General features: G+C 35.3%; 1 protein-coding gene across 2 annotated transcripts in view; it reads right to left on the bottom strand.

Annotated features, from left to right (window-relative positions):
• Nucleotides 1–10,557: 10,557 nt before the first annotated feature.
• The window catches only part of LOC108237360 (MAM domain-containing glycosylphosphatidylinositol anchor protein 1), a 166,339-nt gene continuing 155,150 nt past the window's right edge, over nt 10,558–21,746 (bottom strand). The window contains exons 17-18 of one of the 2 annotated variants that reach the window (XM_037979938.1): nt 18,318–18,435; nt 10,558–12,809 (exon numbers count right to left, since the gene is read on the bottom strand). In XM_037979938.1, coding sequence (XP_037835866.1) covers nt 12,724–12,809; nt 18,318–18,435 — 204 coding nt within the window. In that variant the 3' untranslated portion in view covers nt 10,558–12,723. The remainder of the gene's footprint in view (nt 12,810–18,317; nt 18,436–21,746) is intronic. The other variant, XM_017418722.3, reaches the window with a different exon arrangement.

Here is a 21,746-nt window from a genome sequence, read left to right as displayed (position 1 = left end):
TTCCTTAATTCAGCAGCTGACTGGGAAACACTGACCTCCCGCCCCCACACACAGGAATTTCTGTGTTTTTTTATTTATTTCCGGCTAAAACAAAACAAAACAAACAAACACACAAAAACACATATGAGAAAATAAATAAACAGTATAGACTGAACAAGTTGCTGAAAATCCAACATTCTGATTCAGAGATAGTTCTTCTTCCACACAGAGCCCACTGTCAGGTTTGGCTGTTATTGTCATGTTACTATGTGGGTAATACCATTTTCATTCATTAAGTCAGGTTATGTTTTTGATTGGATTCAAATTAAAGGGCTGGTTGCTTTCGCTTCACCCTCTTTCCACCCTTCATCTGTGTGTATTTGTTTCTACTCTTAGACACTCAAGTGTTATGGTGAACATGACTTTGTTTCAGAATTACTAATATAGTCATGGCACTCCATGTTCTCTTTGGCATTTGCGCTTTCACGACTAAATATATTTTTGCTCTGCCAAAGAAACTCCACTCAACCAGTTTGTTTGAATTCATTTCCTGCAGATGCACCTTTCTGCAAAATTCAGATTTCACTGTAGATCAGAAGTTTCAAATATATATATATATATATAGTGCACATAGTTTTTGTTTTATTCTGCGTATAATGAGGTTAATGGAGATGTTATCTTCTTCTAAATGTTGCCATAATAAATGCATATTCAGTGGCTGAAATACATTTTATGGCAATCCATTCCAATATTTGTTAGGATGGTTTATTAACAAAAAAATACAATCAGGTATGTTTTCATTCATTGAGGTAAACTTTGTCCAATTTTAGAGAATGTTTTTCTTTTAAACAAAACATCAATGATTAAGGATAATAAACTGCAGCTAATGCAAGAACAATAATTTTAGCTTCTGTAATGTTTGCTTCAAGCTGCCTTCAATAGGCAGTCTTTTCCTACAAACCCTTCCTATGAAATGTCAAACTTTACAGCAATATCTATAAGATCTACATCTGTACATCACCACTGTATGGGAGTATCAAGTTTTTTACTCATACTTTTAATTAATGCTTAAAAAAATCCCACCTTATGAGTTCTAGTAATGATATTAAAAATAGTTTGTATGTGAAGGATGACTGCCCTAGCTGCTTGTTAGTACATAAACTAAGTGTTCTTGTGTTTTTAGACAGCTAATTTATCACTTCTAGCTTCAAGAGTTCAAACTAGACGTGCCCAACACCATAATCATCCCAATTACATACTTTAAACCCTAACAAATCATGTGAGATCTTTGTTGAAAACTTTGGCATGCAAGGTGGCAGAAAACAGAAATTCCTTTAAGGAAAGATATATTTCATACATATTTCAAATCATACTTTTGTTGGAGAGTCATCGGAATACCTTTTTTTTATAACAACTTGGTCAATATTTTTTGTTGTCTTCATTTCTCTGGTTATTCACATATTTTAGTTCAGCCATCAAACTTTTTCTGGAACTTTTCAGCAACCTGAGCTAAAAGATAAGACAGCCACATCCAATATTAATGGTTATCTTGCTGTTAACACTATTAGAGAGCAAACATACTTAGTATGATATTCTCTGTCTAGTTGACTACACAGTTTATTCTGCACTGAACGTGTCTGTGTGTGTGTGTGAGAGACAGCTTATTTATGCAGAGTGTGTGCAAACACAGGAACAGATAAGCAGGCGCTTCAGTGTGAGTGGGTATAGGAGACTAATTGGCCCGTAATAAAACCACCGGCTTAATTACTCACACATATTTAGCTGGTCTGCAACAGGATTTACAGTATTAGAATAATCTGCACAAGGTCAGGAATAATCTGTGGCTGCTTTAATGTTAGGCCACAGTTGTTTGTTTAGGCTAAGGTAATAAAACTATAAGAGGAGTTCAACTTGCAAAGTTCTTCAGTCAGGTAAAGACACCTGCATGTGGTCAAAATCTACATATTTCCTACAAGTATTAGACCTTTAATTTTTCTACAGACTTTATTATTTAAACTATTGTTCATTGAAAATATTAATTAAGGCAGGGTTGAGAATATAAGGCTGTTAACAAGTGGTTACCGGTTTATTTTAATTAATAATTAAACAGCTCAGTCCAGCACTCATGGTCTCACAGCTTGTCTAATTAAAGAAAAAAGAAAAAAACAAAAAAACAACGCATGAACACATGAATTTTAAACATATAAGAAGAACTTAGAAAGACACCTGTTTGGCTTAATTTGTTTGCCAGTAACAAAAATCAGAAGCAACAAGAACAAAAATGATGACAGGAGTGGGACTTGGGGCTACACTCCACAGGAGTAATACAACTACAGATCATTCTCTAACCCAATACACCACTGCAGCTCCACAAGTACATCAAGCTGCAGATATAATACATGCATCTCTCTGTCTGTCACGTCTCAGGCTCAAAGGAAGCAGTCAGGTTGACTTGTGACCACTTGGAAACACATACTCTTAAAATGCCTCTTTATTGTCACATTTTGTGTATGGTCAATACATATATACACATGTATTGAGATATTTAGCTTTCAAATTAATTATTAATTAATAAACCCATTGAACAGATAATAGTTTTCTTTATAACAGCAAACCCCCCATTGATAATTTTCTTAGGAGCTGCCACTATTTCACATAATGCATTGTTCTGTACATTTCCAGTAACATAGCCTCAGCATCACTTATGGTAGCTCAAAGCTGCAGAAACCCTTAAAAATGTTAAAATGACATAGAATGTTTGCAAGGCTCTGTTAAACCAATTTGACGTTTCCTGTTTAAATAAGTAAAAATATGTGCAGCAAAAGTACTATTTTTCCCCTTTTAGACTAGTTTATTGTTGGGTAATTTCCATAAGTAAATCCATACTTTAAAATGGTTCTGCAAAATCCTAATGCTTTTAATTTTGCAACAGAGGTTTGAAAGGTAATTAAAGCACTTCACAGTGAACTGACACAGCAAGTTGTCAGAAAGACTTTTATTCCTCATTATCAGAAGATCGAGTGTCCTGCCTTGTGAGAGGGCTGGAGTCAGTCTAGTTTTGACTATTGTTCCACCATATCCAGAGAATCTGCATTAACTTTTAAAATCTCATAAATTAATCTCCAATAGGTGATTGTTTGTCATACGCTATGAGATGCTACAGGGAAGACTGGGAGTGAAGAGAGGATAAAAGAGAATAAAACAGAGATAGGCATTAGGGAAGATACACTCTTCTGGCTAGAGGATATTCAATGTTTGCAAAATCTTTGGGAAGAAAAGAAAGAAGAGGTTTGTTAAAGAACTTACAAAGACTTCACTGGCTGCTCCAGTTGTATTTCTTTGTCTCTTCTACACGACTCAGTATTACTTCATTGCCATAATCACCTAAACATTATCTGTCTACCTTTGTCAATCTGACACAAAGTCTTGATTACAAAATTGTACTATCTGTATATTTACAAAATGACACAACCACACAACTTAATTTATATTACCTCGCATTTCTGCCCATAAATACCCTTAAACATTAAATGCCATAAGTCAGGGGTGGCCAATCCTGGTCCTCGAGGGCCACCATCCTGCATGTTTTTCTTGTTTCTCTGCTCCAACACACCTGATTTGAATCAATGGGTGATTAACAGGCTTCTGCTGAACATGAAGAGGTGATTTAACCACTGAATCAGGTGTGTTGGAGCAGGGAAACAAGGACAACATGCAGGATGGTGGCCCTCGAGGACCAGGATTGGCCACCGCTACCATAAGTTCTTAAAAAACGCTGGCCATTTTATTTTTTTAAATAAATACCTAATTTAGAACATATAATTAAATAAATTATTTATGTCTAAATAATTACTATGTCTCATCATGACATAGTAATTAAAACATATTTATTTCTTTAAATTTTACACATTTTTAACTTTTTTTTTTGTTGTTCGGACAAGAGATCATCACTCTTGCAGATAGTCCTCTACAATAAATGAGATTTCACAAAGCTACAGATGTATGCTTACATACATAAAAAGACATTAGACATTAGATATTGACAAAATCAATGATTCTTAAATGAACCTGGAATAATGGTGATACTGAATGAAAAGTCACCAGTTGCTTCCTTTTCTCTGTTGTTTAAAAATGTCACTTTTTATTGTCTTGTCTATTTCTACAATTATGTATAGATTTCTGTTATTTTTTTATGCTGTAGAGGATTGGATTTAAGAAAGAACAAAATAAAGGTTCAGAATAAATTGCTCTCATGAGACCCTGAAACCTTTATCAGACCAATTTAATGTTTTACCCTTCAGATTTCTGCCACTGACAAAGCAGTTAAAAAGGCCCAGATGAGCAGCTTTTGATAAATTATGAAAGGAGCACAATTGTTAGGGTGTAGAACTTTTCTTCCTTTTATACTCAGACTGTAGAATAAAGCGCACAAGAACTTCTGAGACTGAATATCAAACATTTGGAATTTAGTCTTCAAGCATAACAGAGTTTCTATCTCTGTAAGGTGAGAACTCTGAAAGGAATACCTCACAGAGAGGCCTTTCTCTAGGGGAAAGCAATTATAGAGAAGAGCGATAATTCTCAAAAATCTTTACTGCCTTCAGTATTTAGTTGAAATTTTAGGAAACTACCTTGAAGACAGAGCACAACATATCTAGAAGGTATAACTGTTCTCATATTTATTCCCTCCCAGAGGATCTAAACAGGAGGAACAACAAAGAATACAGATTGTGTAAAATATGGGGATTTCTTTAATAAGCATGTTATAAACAAAACAACTATTTGTTGTTAAGATCTAGTCAATAAATGCTACAGCTAAGTGATGGAATAAAATAAGTTTGCTGGACATTTGGTCACACCTGTCCCTGCACTACTCATTCAATCTGTTTTTGTTTAACATTCACATTGATTCCTAGTATTTCAATGTCATGTGGAGTGTAGCGTAATTTATAATGAACCCTTTAAATCAACAAGGCAAAGCAGTAAAACTACAATACAACTGTAGTCACAACTTCAACAGAAAATGTCACCTGTATTGTGTCACAAACTACAAATGACCAAAAACAGAGCAACTTGGAAATGTTCTGTTCAAATCACCCAATGGACAGCACAAAAAACAATAATTAATCTCCATAAGTATACATATTTCTGTCTTATTCTACCTAGAAAAGAAAGAGAGAGATTAATAAATTATCCAGAAATGCTTTATATATCGTTTTTGTGGTTTACAAAACATGACACATTTTTTTTGTGCCATAACATTTCAAGATATGAAAGCAAAATATAACAAGTGATTTTAAGCAGTCAATCCAAATTTTGCAGATTATTCTGAGATGATAAAAAAGGGGAAGTCCACGTCTTTAAACATCAACTGTGTAAATGTTAAGAAGGTGAAAAGCAGACAAAACTAATACACCACAGCTAAATATTTGATCTATATGTATTTTAGTTATACTGAAACAGAAGAGGACTGTAAAAGAAAATTAAACAAAATGTAAAAAAAAAATGAGGAAAAATAAATTGTAAGAAGAGAAAGCTTTTATAAAACACATATTAATGAGTTTAGATAACTGTATTTATTCAATGGCTTAACTTTGCAGTGACATTCTAAAAGGTCAAGAAGTGCTGAAAGATTGAAAAAATCATCAATCCACATTTTCTGTACACATATGTCACATTTTTGGACTGTACAATCTGGCAATTATGGTTGTAAAATTGTTTGCTATAAAGTCCTGAAAGTTGTTTACAAATACTTATTAGTTACTGCTATCTGTCATATCTAAATGAGGTTCACATTGTTCCAAAAACTGACACTAAATTAATCAATATATGCTTAATTCTAAAAATAATCAAGTCTTATAATATGATGATTCATCAACATTTTACTGCTGTGATTTATTAAAGAGGCGTGAGACAAAACTTAGTATTAGTGAGGTGGAGGCAAAGATATTTTTGTGTTTGACCTTTTTAACACGTGCCTCAATACGAGTTCCTTTTTTAAAGTGCAGTATTTTTGGCAAAAGCCCAGTTGTTACTGCTAAAACTGCAATTTACTGCAGAAAAAAAAAGTCTTCACCCACTTTGTTGGGAAAAGGGTGTTTATTTTCATCTATTGCCTTTTCAAACTTCTTGGCATCTAACTGCATGCTACCAAGAATCCACAATGTCACAGCAGGTAATCAGACCTTTACCAGGTTGTAGAAGTTTCATGTTATGTCTTCTTCTAGGAACTGATCATGGAAAATAAACTCATCTGATGCAGGGTTGGTCATTTTGGGGCAAGCTAATAGGGGCATGTGAGCTTCTTTCTCCAGTTGTTTATGAACTACTTTTACCTACATCCCAAAAATAAATAAAAAAATAAATATGCAAATGCCTTGAAAAAAAAAAAGAACTGCAGACAGTGCTTTAGTTCAAAATGCTCCAAAGATATCACGGTTTTTTAGAAATGCTGTTTGGAGTATCAAAAAGGAAAGCAAAGAGAACAACAAAAAGAACATGGCGAACCCTGTGAAAAGATGCACAGAAGGATGGCAGCCTCTGCTTCACCCTTATTTATATCAAAGAAATCATGTTTGAAATTTTAAAAGTTTCAGGAGGCCATAGTTACTAGATTTCGTGTTTTGGTTGTTGATTGAAAGTAAAGTAGAATCACGAAGGACGAAAGAAAAATAGGACTGAAAAAATTGTCACGGCAAAAAAAGGTGAGAGAGGGGAAACATGGTTGAAGGAGAGACCACAACACAGAGGTGACACAGAAGGAGCCCTTGCTGTAACACAAATCAACTTAGTACTTGTTTTTACTCCCACAGAACATATATTATATCTAAATTTTTTATCATTGCAAAATGTATGTGGTTTTTTTTTAAAATAAAGTTACATTTGAACCTTTAGTTTTCATCAGCAGCTGTTATGAACATAGCAGGTATTAACACTGAAGAGGTGCCATCTGAATAATAAAGAACTATTGTTTTGTCAGTGTTTTTTTGTCTTGCATCAACACTGTTTCCACCAATGTTTGGCTACCACTTTTAGAACTTTTACATTGAAGATCTCCAAATTTTCACAAACTTTTTCAGGTCCTTGTATCACCATTACCACTACTTTTCAGACAACCTGTAATATAGACAAAAACAGTCCCACTGTAACCAAGAAAATGTCATTAAAGCTTTCAGCTAAGTTGATAAACTGAACCTTAATGACATGTTTGACATAAATAATCACAAGCACAGACAAGCTTGTTTGTCCAAGCAGCTCACCTGAACACTGAGTGATGCAGGTGAATGTTGTACTTTTATCACCATATGTGTTAAAGTCTTGTTGTGATTTGTGTTATAAAGATATGTTTGTGATGAATGAAGTATGGAAGGGTAAAGGCTTAAAAGCTCACATGCAATGTGTTAAAGGGTGGCTCAGCTAAAAGTGTGAAGCTAATATGCTGCTTTTTAAGGAGCCAAACAAGCATAGAGCTTGCTGTAGGTAGAGAGAACTGAGATCAGCAATTACTGTAGAATGTCATGTTGTGAGCAAGTTGCAAAGCAAAATGGAAAATAACCACTACTAAAACTTTTCTTGAATATCATTTGAAGCAGGAAATAACACTATTCCTAGAGAAACTGATGATGACCCTAAAATTAGTCATGCAGATATCCAGGAGGAAAACAAAATAGCAGTTTACACAAAATATGTGTATACAGTACACTGTAGATTTAAATCATGACAAAGGTCTATCAGATCACCTCATCAGTTTTATTTTTACACTTCAGATAAATTAGCTGCTGTGCTGCAGCAATTTATTTATTTTTTTTTGTAAAAATAGTTTATTATTCAGTAATTTATCTTAAAAGCCAGTGAGAGAAGCTGGCAATAAAGTTTGTGAAGAAGAGGTAGAAGCTCATTTGTTTAGAGACACGTCTAAGATCTCCATGCAGTTTCTTGGTCTGCAGCATTCAGGTGTGAATCAGACTGCCAAAAAGAAACAAACTGATGCTGCTTGTAGATCTGGGAAAAGTTATATAATTTCCAAACAATCTCTGGACCAATTTATGATCATTCTACAGGAAGAACGAGGACCTGAGCCCCTGGCACTCACTGAGAAGAAGAAAAAAAAGGTTTTAAAGGGATTCGTAATGTTTCTCTCCCTAGAGTGTATAATAAAATCTGTGATGGTCTAGGATGGTATCGTTGCCCTTGCCTAAGGTTATTTACACTTTAGTGATAGCAGCATTTTATGTTTTAGAACAATACATCTTAAAGGGACATCTTTACCATAATGCATTTCTTTCTGAGTCACAACCTCAACGTACTTGAAATAGTTTGTTTGATTGTTTCTTTCTTTATCTCTTTTTTAAATTTGCTGCAGCTTGAAATTTACAATTACAAGAAAAATATCAAATGTCTAGGTCTAGTTTGAATATTAATTTGAAACTAATATTTTCTTTATTTTTTTTTTTCAGGAAACCAGAGAAGTGTCACACTATTCATAAAAAAAACAACAAAAAAAAAGATTGATACTAATTCCTAAGCCAACTCAAAAATACTATAATTTTTTAATAAAATGACCAAAATAAAAAAGACAATGGTCAGTGTTGTTTTTTTCACAGTGATTTATCATTTTCAAACAAATGACAGTAACATTAGAACATTTACTGTACTTTATTTTATTTTATTTTTTGCCAGAAAAAATATGATCACCATCCAGTTCCTTCATGAAATGTTAGCTTGTACAGTAAAAAGAGGACAGAGGCTGATCACACCCCTGTCCAGATAGTTCCTTGGAGGTCCACTCAGAACTGTTCAGTAAATACATTAACAGTCAGGTTATCAGACTATTGTATTAGTCCACTGAATAATGGCAAAATATCAGTGTGTATTTGTGTGCAGGTTCAGTGTTTTAGTAAAAGGATGAATAAGCATGCTGCTGCTAGAACACGTGGAAATGTTGTAATGAACACACACAAGATCTGTCAATTTTTACAAGCGTTGATGTTCACTGACTCACTGCTTATCATCTGTTTGATGACAGAGAGTCAAAATCTTCTGATAATTGTCATCGCTGGCTCATCTAATAAATTTTTAATCAAATGTTTTATCTTCAGTTTAGATTTATCAAAACATTTAGGACTCCATTTCAAATTATGTAAGTTTAAAGGGTTTGTAGCTCTCAGTCTGCTTATTGTGTGTTTGCACTTTACAGTCAGTGACAACATAGTTTGTTATTTAAACTTCTTCTAGTAACTTTTTTTTTTTAAAGCATTTGTTGGTTTTTTGTTATTTTTTGTTTGTTATTTTTTTTCAGTATATCTGTCATATGTATGGTCAGCTGGGAGGTTGGAGCAGTGATTAGAGCCGCAGCCTCACAGCATGAAAATTGCAGGTGAAGCCTTTCTAAGTGGAGTTTGCATGTTCTCTCTGTGTATTTTCTCTGGGTCTTCTGGTTTCCTCCCGCTGACCAAAAACATGGATGTTAGGTTAATTGGAAACTCTAAATTGTCACTTGGTGTGAGTGAGAGTATGAATGGTTGTCTGTCGTATTTGTCTCTGTAACCCTGTGATGAACTCTCAACCTGTACAGGGTGCACCCCACCTCTCACCCAATGACAGCTGGAGATAGGCATCAGCTGAACAAAAAAGCAGGCAAAAGAAAATGGATGGATGAATGTATAGATGTATGGACAGTTGCATTCCAGGTGTGCCACTCACTTTACACCACATATACTGTATGTGGAAAAAAAGGAACTGAACACCGGGTCCAAGAAGTGAAGCCAATGCAAATAGACTTTGATGTGCAGGCATACTAAATTTTGACACCAACTGCACACACACACAAACACACACACACTTCTCTCTCTCTTCTACTGGTTCATAAACTTTGTCCTCAAGTCAAAATAATGCAATACAATTATTTAAGATCTTTACCTCAATGGCATTCTCAAAATGATCACCACAAATTATAATTTGATCTGGGAATATGTTTATAATAAATCTAACTTTGCAACATGACCATTCTGTTCTGAGGGTAAGTAACAAGTAATATAGGAGGACCACAATGTCCATTTTATTATTTAAAGTCAGCTGTGTATGTAAGGTTTTTTCAACTATAAAACTCCTAATTTGATACCATTTGCTGCAAAAGCTTTACTATTTTGTTATTTAACATTTTAAAATTATGTTTTGGCTGATAGATTTGTTCATCACTTTATTGGACCGATTCTTAAGACATTTTGGTGTATTGTTTTTGTGACTGAATTCTCATTTTTGTAATATTACAGTAGCATCTGAGTTAACAGTAAGTAAAATTAGGATTTTTTTTAGCAATAACTAAGCTGGTACTAGCAACCTTAAAGTGAACAATCTCGCATATTTTTTTGCAAATAAAGCTCTGCCAGCTCCAAAGAACAAAGAGATAATTCTACATGTAACTAACAAATTAAAAGTGGAGAGAAACTGGAGGCATTGCAATGAAAAATAAACGTAGTTGCATTAATCAGATAAATGATTGGACAATGGTAAGGGAAAAGGTAATATAGAAGACATATGCCAGAACGCATGAAGCTTCAGAGGGCTTTGTTGTTCATATTTTCATAATTCTGTGTGTGGGATTTTATAGTTTTGTCTTACATCCTTAACACAGCTTTGATATGAACACATCTCATCACATCTGAGTATGTCAAAAACAAACAGGCAGGTCATTTTTTATGTTATGTGCAATTTAGAAATTAAAAAACCTGTAATACAAACTGTACAGAAAACAAACAAACCAAAACAATAAATTAAAGACTACAAATCTAATGGAATGATCAAGATATTCTGGACATAAAACAGACAAGTGCCTGAGGTGTTGAACGGACGGATTGTAGTGTAATACAGATGGTAATGAAAATACAGAAGCACATCAAGAACAGCGTGATGACCAACATGGAAGTGTTTAAAATTAGATAAAGTATGTCACACCAAAACCAAAGCATATTTAAATAAATAAAAATGAATACAATACAGATGTTATAACAATAAAAAATGTACTGTATATACTAAAGCTAAATGTATTGGTTATAACACATAAAACAAAATGTGATTTGGATTTAATAAATCAAATACGAAAACATATTCAGAGTGACAGATGTAAGCATTGACTAACTTCAACAATAATATTCATGGTTATGAAAACTGTTTCTACCACAGACATTCAACAGTAATTGAATAATGATAAAGAACCTAATATAATGAACATTGCACACCTGGCAGACCCTGACACTTTGCTGTATGAGATAAATATACATGACATGACATAGTTTCAGGCTCTTTTCTGCTTTGTGTGCAACTTTTCTTTGTGTTAGGCTTATATTTTGTTTTGACCATTCAAAACCTTTGAGTCATTTTGGTAAAAATAAGAACGTAAATGTTCAAAATTTAGCAAACCTTTCATCGATTTTCTTCTGCTCGGTTCAGGCCATGGGTGATCTGTAGGGTTGTCTGTGATGGCAGCAAAGAAAACTGTGGCTTTGTGTGCTTTGAATGTCTTTAGGTGTGTGTGTGTGTGTGTGTGGCTCCTCTATGAGGAAAGAAAAGTAAAGGTTTCTGTCCAGATGGCTTGGGTCATCTGTGTATTTCCTCCAGGTGTTCAAATCAGGCTCTGGATCATAAATCATCCTCTCTACGTCTTATAGATATGAATATAATAATACTTTATTACTCTTTGTCCTTGACCCTTAGGATGCCATAACAAAACAAAACAAAACAAAAAATATCAAAAAACACTGAATAGGTCTGACAAATCGCAACATCACATAAGAAGTAGAATAAACCCAAAGGTACAACAGAGGTTGTATAAACATTGTGCTTCTTTAATTTTACTTAGTAAAGTCATTCATTGTCCTTGTAGTGTTTTAGTTTAAACTTTGTTATATTTTATATATATGTATAATATATATAGAGAGAGATAAATGTACACGTATAATCCGCGCTGAGGTTTGTCTTTTGTGGCAAGCAAAGAGGCTACAAGGGGCGCCCAGCTTTCATAATTGCCTTCAAAAGTGTCCTTTTCTCAACAGTTTAATTTGTTTCATTCAGCCATTGGTTCTTCATTCCTGTTTGTCATTCTGCAGATCCCAACACCCCAGAGGATGGGGCAAAAAGCTGGCAGTCTTTATGACAAAAAAGTTTTCTTTGTTTCTTTTATCACCGTGACTCCTGCTTTCAATTTCTTTCTGGTGAACATGTTCCCTCATTTTTTCCCCCTCAGATTCTTTGTGATCTTTGGTAGAGTGTCCGACACTTTGGTGTGTCCGGGGAATTAGGTCAAGGGGCGATTAGGAAAAGTGGCTCAAGGGTGTGGAGGTACACAAAGGGGGATCACATGGACAAATAAGGTAGATGAAGTGAAGAAGGAAAGGTGACAATGTGACACTGACATAACTAATGTGATTCTAATAGAGTGACAAAGGAGAAGATGCCAAGTATCATTATATTAACTTTAAATACAGTATGAGAATTAGTTGCTATATGTGCAAACGCTAAAATATTTAGAGAAAGTGAGGGACAAAAGTAGACAAAAGCTTTCTGTTATTTGAGCTAGAAGAATGAAACTGAGGGAAGACACAGTGACAGTAAACAAAGGGGACAGACAGGTGAGGAGACAGGCATGCAGAGGAGGACAGGGAGGGGGGTAAAGAGAGGATTAAAAAAGCGCGAGTTAGGTCAGTGTCTGTCAGGACAGACTGATGGAGGCGCTGAGGGAGGTGCTCATCATCTGTAGAGGAGTGAGAGAAAGCAGGAGAGGCTAAAGGTCAGCCACCTGGCCAATGGGAGGGAACGTGATCCTCCAATGAGAACTAAGAAAAAACAAACAAGCAAAACCATGTCATTAAATGCACATGAATTTAACCCATATCTTTTACTTATCTTCTGAATCTGGCATATATATATATATAAAAGTGTGTGTGTATATACTCACATCACCTACATACATCCTCGTTCTATTCTGTTGTTCTCGTCTATTACACAAACAAAATACACTTTCTTTTTTAAAAATAATAAAAAAAATGTTTCCTACACCAGCACTGTTTCTTAAAAAATGTGGGTAGTGCATTAAAAAGATCAATATGATTTCATAACAACTGTCCATTCCTCAGGCACAGAATCAATACCTATAAAGCTTAGATCTATATGCAACCCATACACACACACAAGGACAGACACACCTACACACACATACACACATTCCTGTAGTACAGTATGTGAATAACAAATTAAAGTGGAACAGTGTTCTTGTTAGGGTCAATGGATTTTTGGAAGACAATCTTTGGGTATGGTTGTGTTCTTTTTGTAGGCTCGTTATGTACTATAAATACTCTTTAGTTTAGAGAGATTTTTGGCTTTCTGTTGTATTGCGTGTTGCATTTCTTTGTCTGTTCTTAGTTATACTTGATGAAATTTATTAGCATGCCTTATCTTTTTTGTTTCCTTTGGTGCTTAAAACACACGCACACACACTGCTCTGATGCCTAACAGGAGCTTCCATGTTGCACAGAGGCAGGTGATTGCCCGGTGTGTGGATTGCCTTTTTCTGGGGGTCTTCCATGGTCACTACTGTCTAGCAATGGGTCAGCCACTCTGGGTACGTTTCCTCTAGTGGCATCTGGTTTATTTGTGCTGCTAGGCATTCATAGAGAGCAGCCAGATTCCCCTAGCCAGTAGGTTTGTAGCATGTGAGGCCCTGGTGCACTTCAGCTCTTCATACCTGAGATTCTGTCTTGGATGTCTGCCACAGTGATGGATACTGTTTCTTGTTCTGAGATATTGCTGTGTTCACACTTTAGGTCTGATCTTAGACCTTGTGGCCATAGTTCATTATCATTGTGTGATGCCTCCTTCTTCCATGCACTTCTCCAGTATTGCTCAGTCTCAGCCCTGAGCGGACTTACTCTCATGTATTCCCCCTGCCACTGAGAGTACATCTTGGATGTGGTATAGAATACCCTGTTTATTCTCCTGGCTTCTGCTTCTCGAGTGTACTTCAAGGCATTTTTTGCCAGTCCTCAGGTGTGGACAAGTTGCAGTGGTGGGTCTTTCTTCATTGCACCTTTCTGTTACTCTGACAGTGGGCTGATTTCTATCTGTATTGCCTTGATCTTAGCTCCAAGCCTCCTCCTCGTCCATGGGGGACAATGCTCTTTATTAGTTGTAAACTTGAACCTTTGAACCTATATAGTGCATACAGGCTTATTGGTCTCTGTGATGGTGACAGTAAGGATACTTAGCAGTGCTGCAAACACATCTTCTAGCAGATTTTCAGGGGGTACTTTGTTGCTTACCCTTGGCAAAAGGTGCAGGTCATAGGTGTCTTGGTCACAATATTCATTATCGGGTCACCTGCCCTTGAATTAATTTCCTCAGAGCTCCTCAGTGAAGCTTGGTACCCAACTCGAATGGTGGGGATGATGATATTCCCTCCAGACCAGTCATCATGGGTCCTATTTCATATAGTATTTCTGTTGTACCTCATCAATCTCAAGGTGTGATAGCAGATTTTTCTCCCAAATGTTGGAACATTGGGTCCAAAGTTGTTTTTGAGTCAATCTGGATGTTGGGTATTGAAGTTTCCATTGTTCCCACATCCTTCCCATGTAGCCCCTTCCTCTAGGTTTGCTTGTATAATAGCATTCCAACAGTGTAAAGTTTTCTGCCCTCATCTATAAATGTCATGTTCAAGTCGCCCATTTCTCATCAGAATGTCCTGGTTCCCCAACATCTGATGTGGCCCTTGTTAATTCAGGTGCTGAGCCAGCATGGAGTCATGCAACATTGAGCCAGGAACAATTGTACACATTTTTTGTATCTGACTGAGAAAGCTGAAAAACTGTTATTTAGTGGTTCACTTAAAAAAACTTATTCCAAGATTGTAGAGCTCTATTGTAAAATATTGTAGAATATTTCAGATATTAGGATTAAAAGCACACTAATAGAAATCAAATTACAGTTCACCTTCAAAAGAAGCATTTCAGGACTACTTTTCCAAATCAAACACAACTCTAAACATTTCGTTTTATTACAGACCTTGAACAATATAATATTAATGAAACTGACAGAGAATATTGTGATGTTTTAGACTTTACTTTGTCCTAAAAAAATTTAAATATTCAGTGAACACTTTATTTAAGGTGGATTAATATGTTTTCAACTTTTTGTATCAAGTTTGACAATAAGTTATCTCATACTGAAAACAATATTTTTGTTAAAATAGCTTTAGTGAGAGGTGTGAGAAAAATGGTTAAAAATAAAAGAGACAAGCTCATCTTTTACTAGCTCCTCTGTTCTGAAAACAACCGAGCCAGGTGGAGCTCTGTGAATTTGTGCAGGTGGAGTTGCACTAAATAAGTCACAAGCAATCATCTTTCATTTAGCACAACAGTCCCTTGAGTGTACACAGTTAACCTGATGTAAATGTGTACTTGAGAGTAAGCTGCATGCTTAGAATGCATTTTTACACAGCAATGAATGGCTTTACTTGACTCTATTGGTGTTTTTTCTTTCTTTTTCTTATTTTATTTACAGGAAAGACATTACCAAGTTCCTACGTTATTTAGTATCAGACATTATGAGATGCCACATGATGACCACTGACTGATTCAGAAGAATTATAATCAATATTTGTGAATCAGTGCTGCACACAAGCAGTGAGTTGTGTGAGTTGGAAGTGCTACAGATAGCTGCTCCTGCTACTATTTGAATTTGGAAAAACAATAAAAAACAATTCTATGTAAGTAACCATTGCTGCAAAATTTAAAGTGGCATTTAGGTTTATAAAATAGTGTGCAGAAAAAAGCTGGGGGTATTTTTTACATTGAAGTTTCTTAAAGACAGCAGCAATCCACTTTGCTCCTGGTGATGCTTAGACTAGCAGCTAGCTTGTTAAGACAATCGGAATAAAACTATTTTTCCAACCTGAGGCTGTTTCAAAAGCCATTTACAACAGGAATGGTAATATTTGTTCATAACCTTTTCACAAAACCACAAAAGCCAAAATATTGCCTAAACCTTCGGCAAGAACAAAAATGAAAAGAAGAGGAAAATAAATACCTTTTAGGGAGTCTATATCAGATTATGTGCATCTTGTATTAAAAGCCTAAAGAGTTGGCATATTTTATCTTCTTCTTCTAGTAATATTCTTTCCAGAGTCACTGTGTGCTGTAAACTTACTGAAATCTTTTTCTAATCCTCATTTTACGTTGTAGAATCCATTGATGCAAAGTCTGCCCTATACACAAACGCATTGTGTCTCTTGCAGTGGCAAAGACCCTCGAGTCGCCAGCCTGATAATTACCCATCTGTCTGTGCTGTACGTCTTCTGCCTGCACACAACCCGTAGGACACAAATGAACACACTCGGAGAGCTCAAGAGCTTTCCTCTTCCTGTTTATACCTTCATCTATTATTTACACCATCCGCCAGTGTTGTTACATGCACATATGTGTTACATTGCATCAAGAACACACTCGTGGGCATGCTCATACACATGCATCTCACACAGAGCATTTCAGAAGGTAAAAAGACGTTGTTAATAATTCATTGGCGTGCATGATTTTTTTTTCTTTTTTTATACTGTTATGAGCTGATTCCATAGCTGTAATATTTTCTTTGTAGTATATTCTAGCAAAAGTTAACAAAGCCCTGTAGATTTTCACCACATGTTGCTGAATAAAATCCATCTTGTTTTACTAATACACAATGCACACAACATCACTTCTACCTCTGTTCTATACTGGAGTTGCCCCGTTTCAGATCTCTTTCTCTTGTTTCTTATTTAGCTGTGTTGTATCATGTTGTGATAGAATATTTAAATTAGATGCAAGGAGGAAACAGGTCTTAGTCAACACAAATGTAAGTGATATCCTAGGCTAAATACTTTGTTTTGCAAAGTATATAGTAGTAAAAAAGAAAATGATGGAACATCTATCTATCTATCTATCTATCTATCTATCTATCTATCTATCTATCTATCTATCTATCTATCTATCTATCTATCTACTTTTCTTTAGTTCTGAAAACTAGATCAGCATGCATTGAGATAGTGATGCCAACATCCCATAGTTGCACATAAAAAAATATTAACTAAATTATGCATCTGTGTTTGTGTGATCTTTTGTCTGGGTTTGTGTCCGAGATATATCATATACAATATGGTCACTTTCTGTTTTTGATCTTTTTTTTTGTTTGTCTCTTATTAACATCCTGACCTTCGATATTGGTGTCTCTGAACATGCTCACTTGGAAAACAAGTGTTTCACTAAAACTGTCTTTTTATGTCAACAACCTTCAAACTGCAGTGCCCCTATACAAACTGCTCAAACTGAGTTCCTCTCCTGGATATTATATATATATATATATATATATATATATATATATATATATATATATATGTTTATTTTATTTTATTTTTTTGCATGCTTGTTATTTAATTGTACATTTTTTTCCTTAAGTATTATTAGATTTATAAATTTATGTATTAGAACTTCTCTATGTTCACCGTTTCAATGCTGACTCTGCTAAACTACAATAAATTACTTCAAACTGTACATCTTGTCACACTCTGGTTTGTTTTTCTTTTTGTTAGGCGTACAGTTATAACTACCAAAATATCATATTTTTACACACACTATCGCAATAATAAACAACATAGGACATGTTATTACAGACAATACAATCGATGTCAGGTTTGTTTTTCTTTTTGTTTTGTGACTCTCTTTCCCCTAACCATATTTTTTCATATTAAGTTTTCAGAATATATGTTTCTGACATTTCTCTATTACTCTAAAAAGTACATGACAAAGTTTTCAGTGCTTGGAAGGCAGCAGGGGTGTTGAGTGTAAAGTTAGAGGATGAAAACACAGAGGAAAAAGAGAAGATAATGAGACAATAGAAGTGAGGAACAACCACAAATATTCCAGCCAGCCTCCATTCTACTACCCGATGTGTTCACTTGTCTATGCTTCATCTCTGCAACGACAATATTTTCTCTGAAACACTTTCTCAATACTGAGGATGTGTGCTTGTTTGTCTTTTAAATTGACACCATAACAATCCCTTTTCTACTGTTCTTTAAGTCATCATAGTTCAGTTCAAGTCTGTATTGTGAGGTCGAAAGGAAATAACAGGACAAAGTTTCTTCAGATCTTTTAATTCCATTTCATTTAATTGCATATTTGACCAATGTTCATACAGGTCTACCGTGTTCAGATGCACCTATACACACACACACACACACACACACACACAAACACAGACACTCGCACACACACACACCTTTTGTGTGCATGTGTGCCACATCAGTCACATCTTACCTGTCTTACCTGCGTTGGCTACAGTGTTTTCTTGTTTGCATTTTCCTATGGTGATGGACACGTCATCAATAGCAATATCCCCTTCAAAACCTGGGCCTCGAATTCCTTCAAACACAATCTGTTTAGGAAAGAAACAAAGGTACATATGTTTTTTTTTTTAGTTTATCTGACCAAAAACTCAATCAAAACATTTCTGAAAGAAAGTTTTGTCTGAATAAAACAGGTAATAATAGTAAATACATATGTAACATATTTGTATAAATATGTAATATATTACATATATATGTAAAATGTATTATAGTCGGGTTTTTGGTCAATTGTTGCTTCTAGTATTTTAAGTATTTCTTTGTTGTTATTGTTGGTAAGTTAGCACTTTTCCTTGTATCTCTGGCTATTCTTTTTCGTAGTTCCCCCTTGTTGTCTTCTTCTCTTCTGGGTTTTATCTTTTCATCAGCTCACCTTATTTGATCGGTAATCTATGCCCCAGAACTCATACTCCCGATTTCCTTTTCACTTTTTGTTAAACCCTACAGTTGCCTAGTTACTGTTTGCATTCTCTTACATATGCTCTCTGTGATGCTGTAGTTTTTATTGCTGCTTTTCTTTTCTACCATGTACCTTTCATTGTTGCCTGGACTTCTGTTTTGTTTTTGTGTATTTTTTTTTCCTCCTCTGGCTCCATGTCTGCATTCAGGATGCTCTTCGCACCAGATCACAACAAAATGTGTCTATGTATATACATTTGGATATTATGCTTATATAGCATAATCATTGTGGACCAATAACAACAAAACAAAAGTCTCATCTGAAAACTTCTCGTCTTAGCCACCAGCCATCTGGATTTGACTGACAGCCTAATTACTGCGGTGTACCAAGGCACCAAAAGCCCATTGCACCCAGCTAATCAAAAAAAAAACAAAACAAAAAAAAAACAAGTGCATGCTTTCTAGCATCTGAGGAGGAAAAAAGAAGTGTGGAGGAAAAAAAGAAAGCAAACAAACACGGAAGCCTTGTTGTTCCAAACACAAGAAACACCAACTCCAACGACTGTAGTCTTGAGTGGATCTTAATATAGATGCTGAAATTTATAATATTTAATTATTAATCTGATTGCAGTTTAATCATGCCTCAGGGTTTTTATTTCAACAATAATAATGACCTATTTTATCTGATTAATGGTTTCTCTGGAAAGATCTGTTCCATGCACACAGTGGTGCATGGATGGCCTCTCAAGTGCAGCGATATTTCTAACTCCATTTGCGAACTCTACTTAGAGCAAGGCACTTTACCCTCAAAAAACTTCAAAAGAAAAAAAAAACACAGGTGTTATTGTGTGTACAAATCTGGTGCTGAAAGAAAACCGGCCTGCATCTTGCTTGTATAGCATGTCTGTATGTACACAGTTTAGATTAACAGAAGCAGGTGCAAACATGAAAAGGTGGCAAAAATGCACAAGTTGCTTTACTAAAAAAAAGAAAAAAAATCATCTGTCAACACTAACATGCTGTATTCAAGGGGCATGCCTGCTACCAGTCTCTGTGTAAATATATCAAATCAGAGCAAGAATGGGTTCAGTTAACCTGGTTTTGACCCACCAAGTAGAACAGCCTGACCTTACTTCAAATGTGCCCAAAGCATATAAAAGGTGGAGAATGGCTGATCAAACAGCTCAACAACTGTGTCTTAAGGTCAAGGCATTCCATTAGTTGTGTTTTAATCTGTGAGCGTTGTTGTGTTAGCGCCAAACAGCAATGTCAAGTTGAAGTATCAAACAGAAATTCGTGGGGCAGATACCAATAACAAACAAAAAACAACCTGACTGCTTGCATCTGTCGTAATTTCATTCACTTCTGAAGGAAAAGCAATAACTCTGTAAAAAGGTTCCTCATGAAGTTTGATCAATCTCTGATTAAGAATAGGGTTACTGAACATTTCAGTTCTTGCTCCAAGTTTTTGAGTCTTCTTTTAAACTCCTTCACTCAAGTGTATAAACAGGTACCTTTGACGTTTTGTTTCAGTTTCTCATTTTCCTTTTCTCCAAGTTGAGTCCAATCAGTTACATTAATAAAAAGCGAAGGAAACACAAGGGCAGCACCACTTCTTTCCCATTTGCTTTAATTTAGCTCCAGAATGAGAAATCTTCTGTGAATGAATAAATAAAAAAAGGAAAAAACCTTGAAGCTAATTGGGTGGTGCTGAGAAGAATAGCAGCACAGCAGGGTTTTAACTGGTTGGCTCACTTGTAGCAGGGATTTGATTGTTAGGCTGAGTGGTAGGTTTGAGCAAAATATAGGAATAGGAGAAGGACAAGGTTAATTGGCCAAAGGAACATGGCCCTCCAATTTATACACACTGCCAAGGAGGTTCTTCACTGCAAAACTGTATGTTTTATTTATGTACTTTCTTTGTGAAGTCCTTTTCATGAAGCACATTTATGTTTCACAAACATACGCCTAATGACAGCAAATTAGAACTGTAGATGCACACCTCCATACGCCTGAATGTATATTCGCTTCAAGCAAGACACCAGATTGTTGTATAATCTAAGAAAATGAAAAAAAGCAATTGAGTGAAGGAAGCCCACGGGCTGACAATGGCCTTGACCTATAAAATCACAGAGCTACAGCTTTTTTAAGATCCACATCAACACCATGCTAAATTATTTTTCCAAAGATATTACACAGAATGGCAGTGTAAAACCAAGAAATCTGCTTTAATTAGAAAAGAGTGATTTTGAGAACTTCTGTTTTTGTAAAGTGCTTTGGGAAACTTGCGCCTCTTAAGTGACAGTTTATTCCTGAAATAACAACTTGAAGAGTGACCTTTTCATGACAAGTGTCATACCATAGTTATTTATTACCAAGTTGAAGTGGAGTACATCTTTGTTTCTCAGTGTTTACAGTGGCAAGGTTGCTAGATTTGGCCATGAGATATTTTTCTGGACAAACACAGCACTGAATTTAGTCAGACAGAACCCTTGTTTTACAGCATAAAGCAGGTCTGCACAACCCATCTTTGCCTTAACAAAACCTGTTTGCCCAGTATGAGTGAAAAATGAGGTTGAGTTTTGTCTTTTATATAAAAGTTTTGGTGCCATTGGATAGGGAAAAAAAAATCAATTATAAAAATTCTACTGATTTTTAACATACATTTGACATACATGCTATTTGGGGTTTTAAGACATCAGGTAGAATATATATATATATATATATATATATATATATATATATATATATATATATATATATATATATATATATGTGTGTGTGTATTAAAAATGTTTCAGCTTGTCATAACACTGCTTTGTGTGTCAGGAAGCCTGGTGACTCTTTGTGGTGTGTGTGTCTGAGTGTGTATGTGAAAGTCTCCAGGATCAAAGCGTGTGCAGCCAAGTGTCAGGTTGAAGTTGTGAGAGTGTTGTTTTGTCAA

Source organism: Kryptolebias marmoratus, linkage group LG15 (genome assembly GCF_001649575.2).
Source record: "Kryptolebias marmoratus isolate JLee-2015 linkage group LG15, ASM164957v2, whole genome shotgun sequence".
In the NCBI taxonomy this organism is placed as follows: domain Eukaryota; kingdom Metazoa; phylum Chordata; class Actinopteri; order Cyprinodontiformes; family Rivulidae; genus Kryptolebias; species Kryptolebias marmoratus.
The sequence above is the reverse complement of the archived record's forward strand: the minus strand, read 5'-3'. Positions and strand labels throughout refer to the sequence as shown.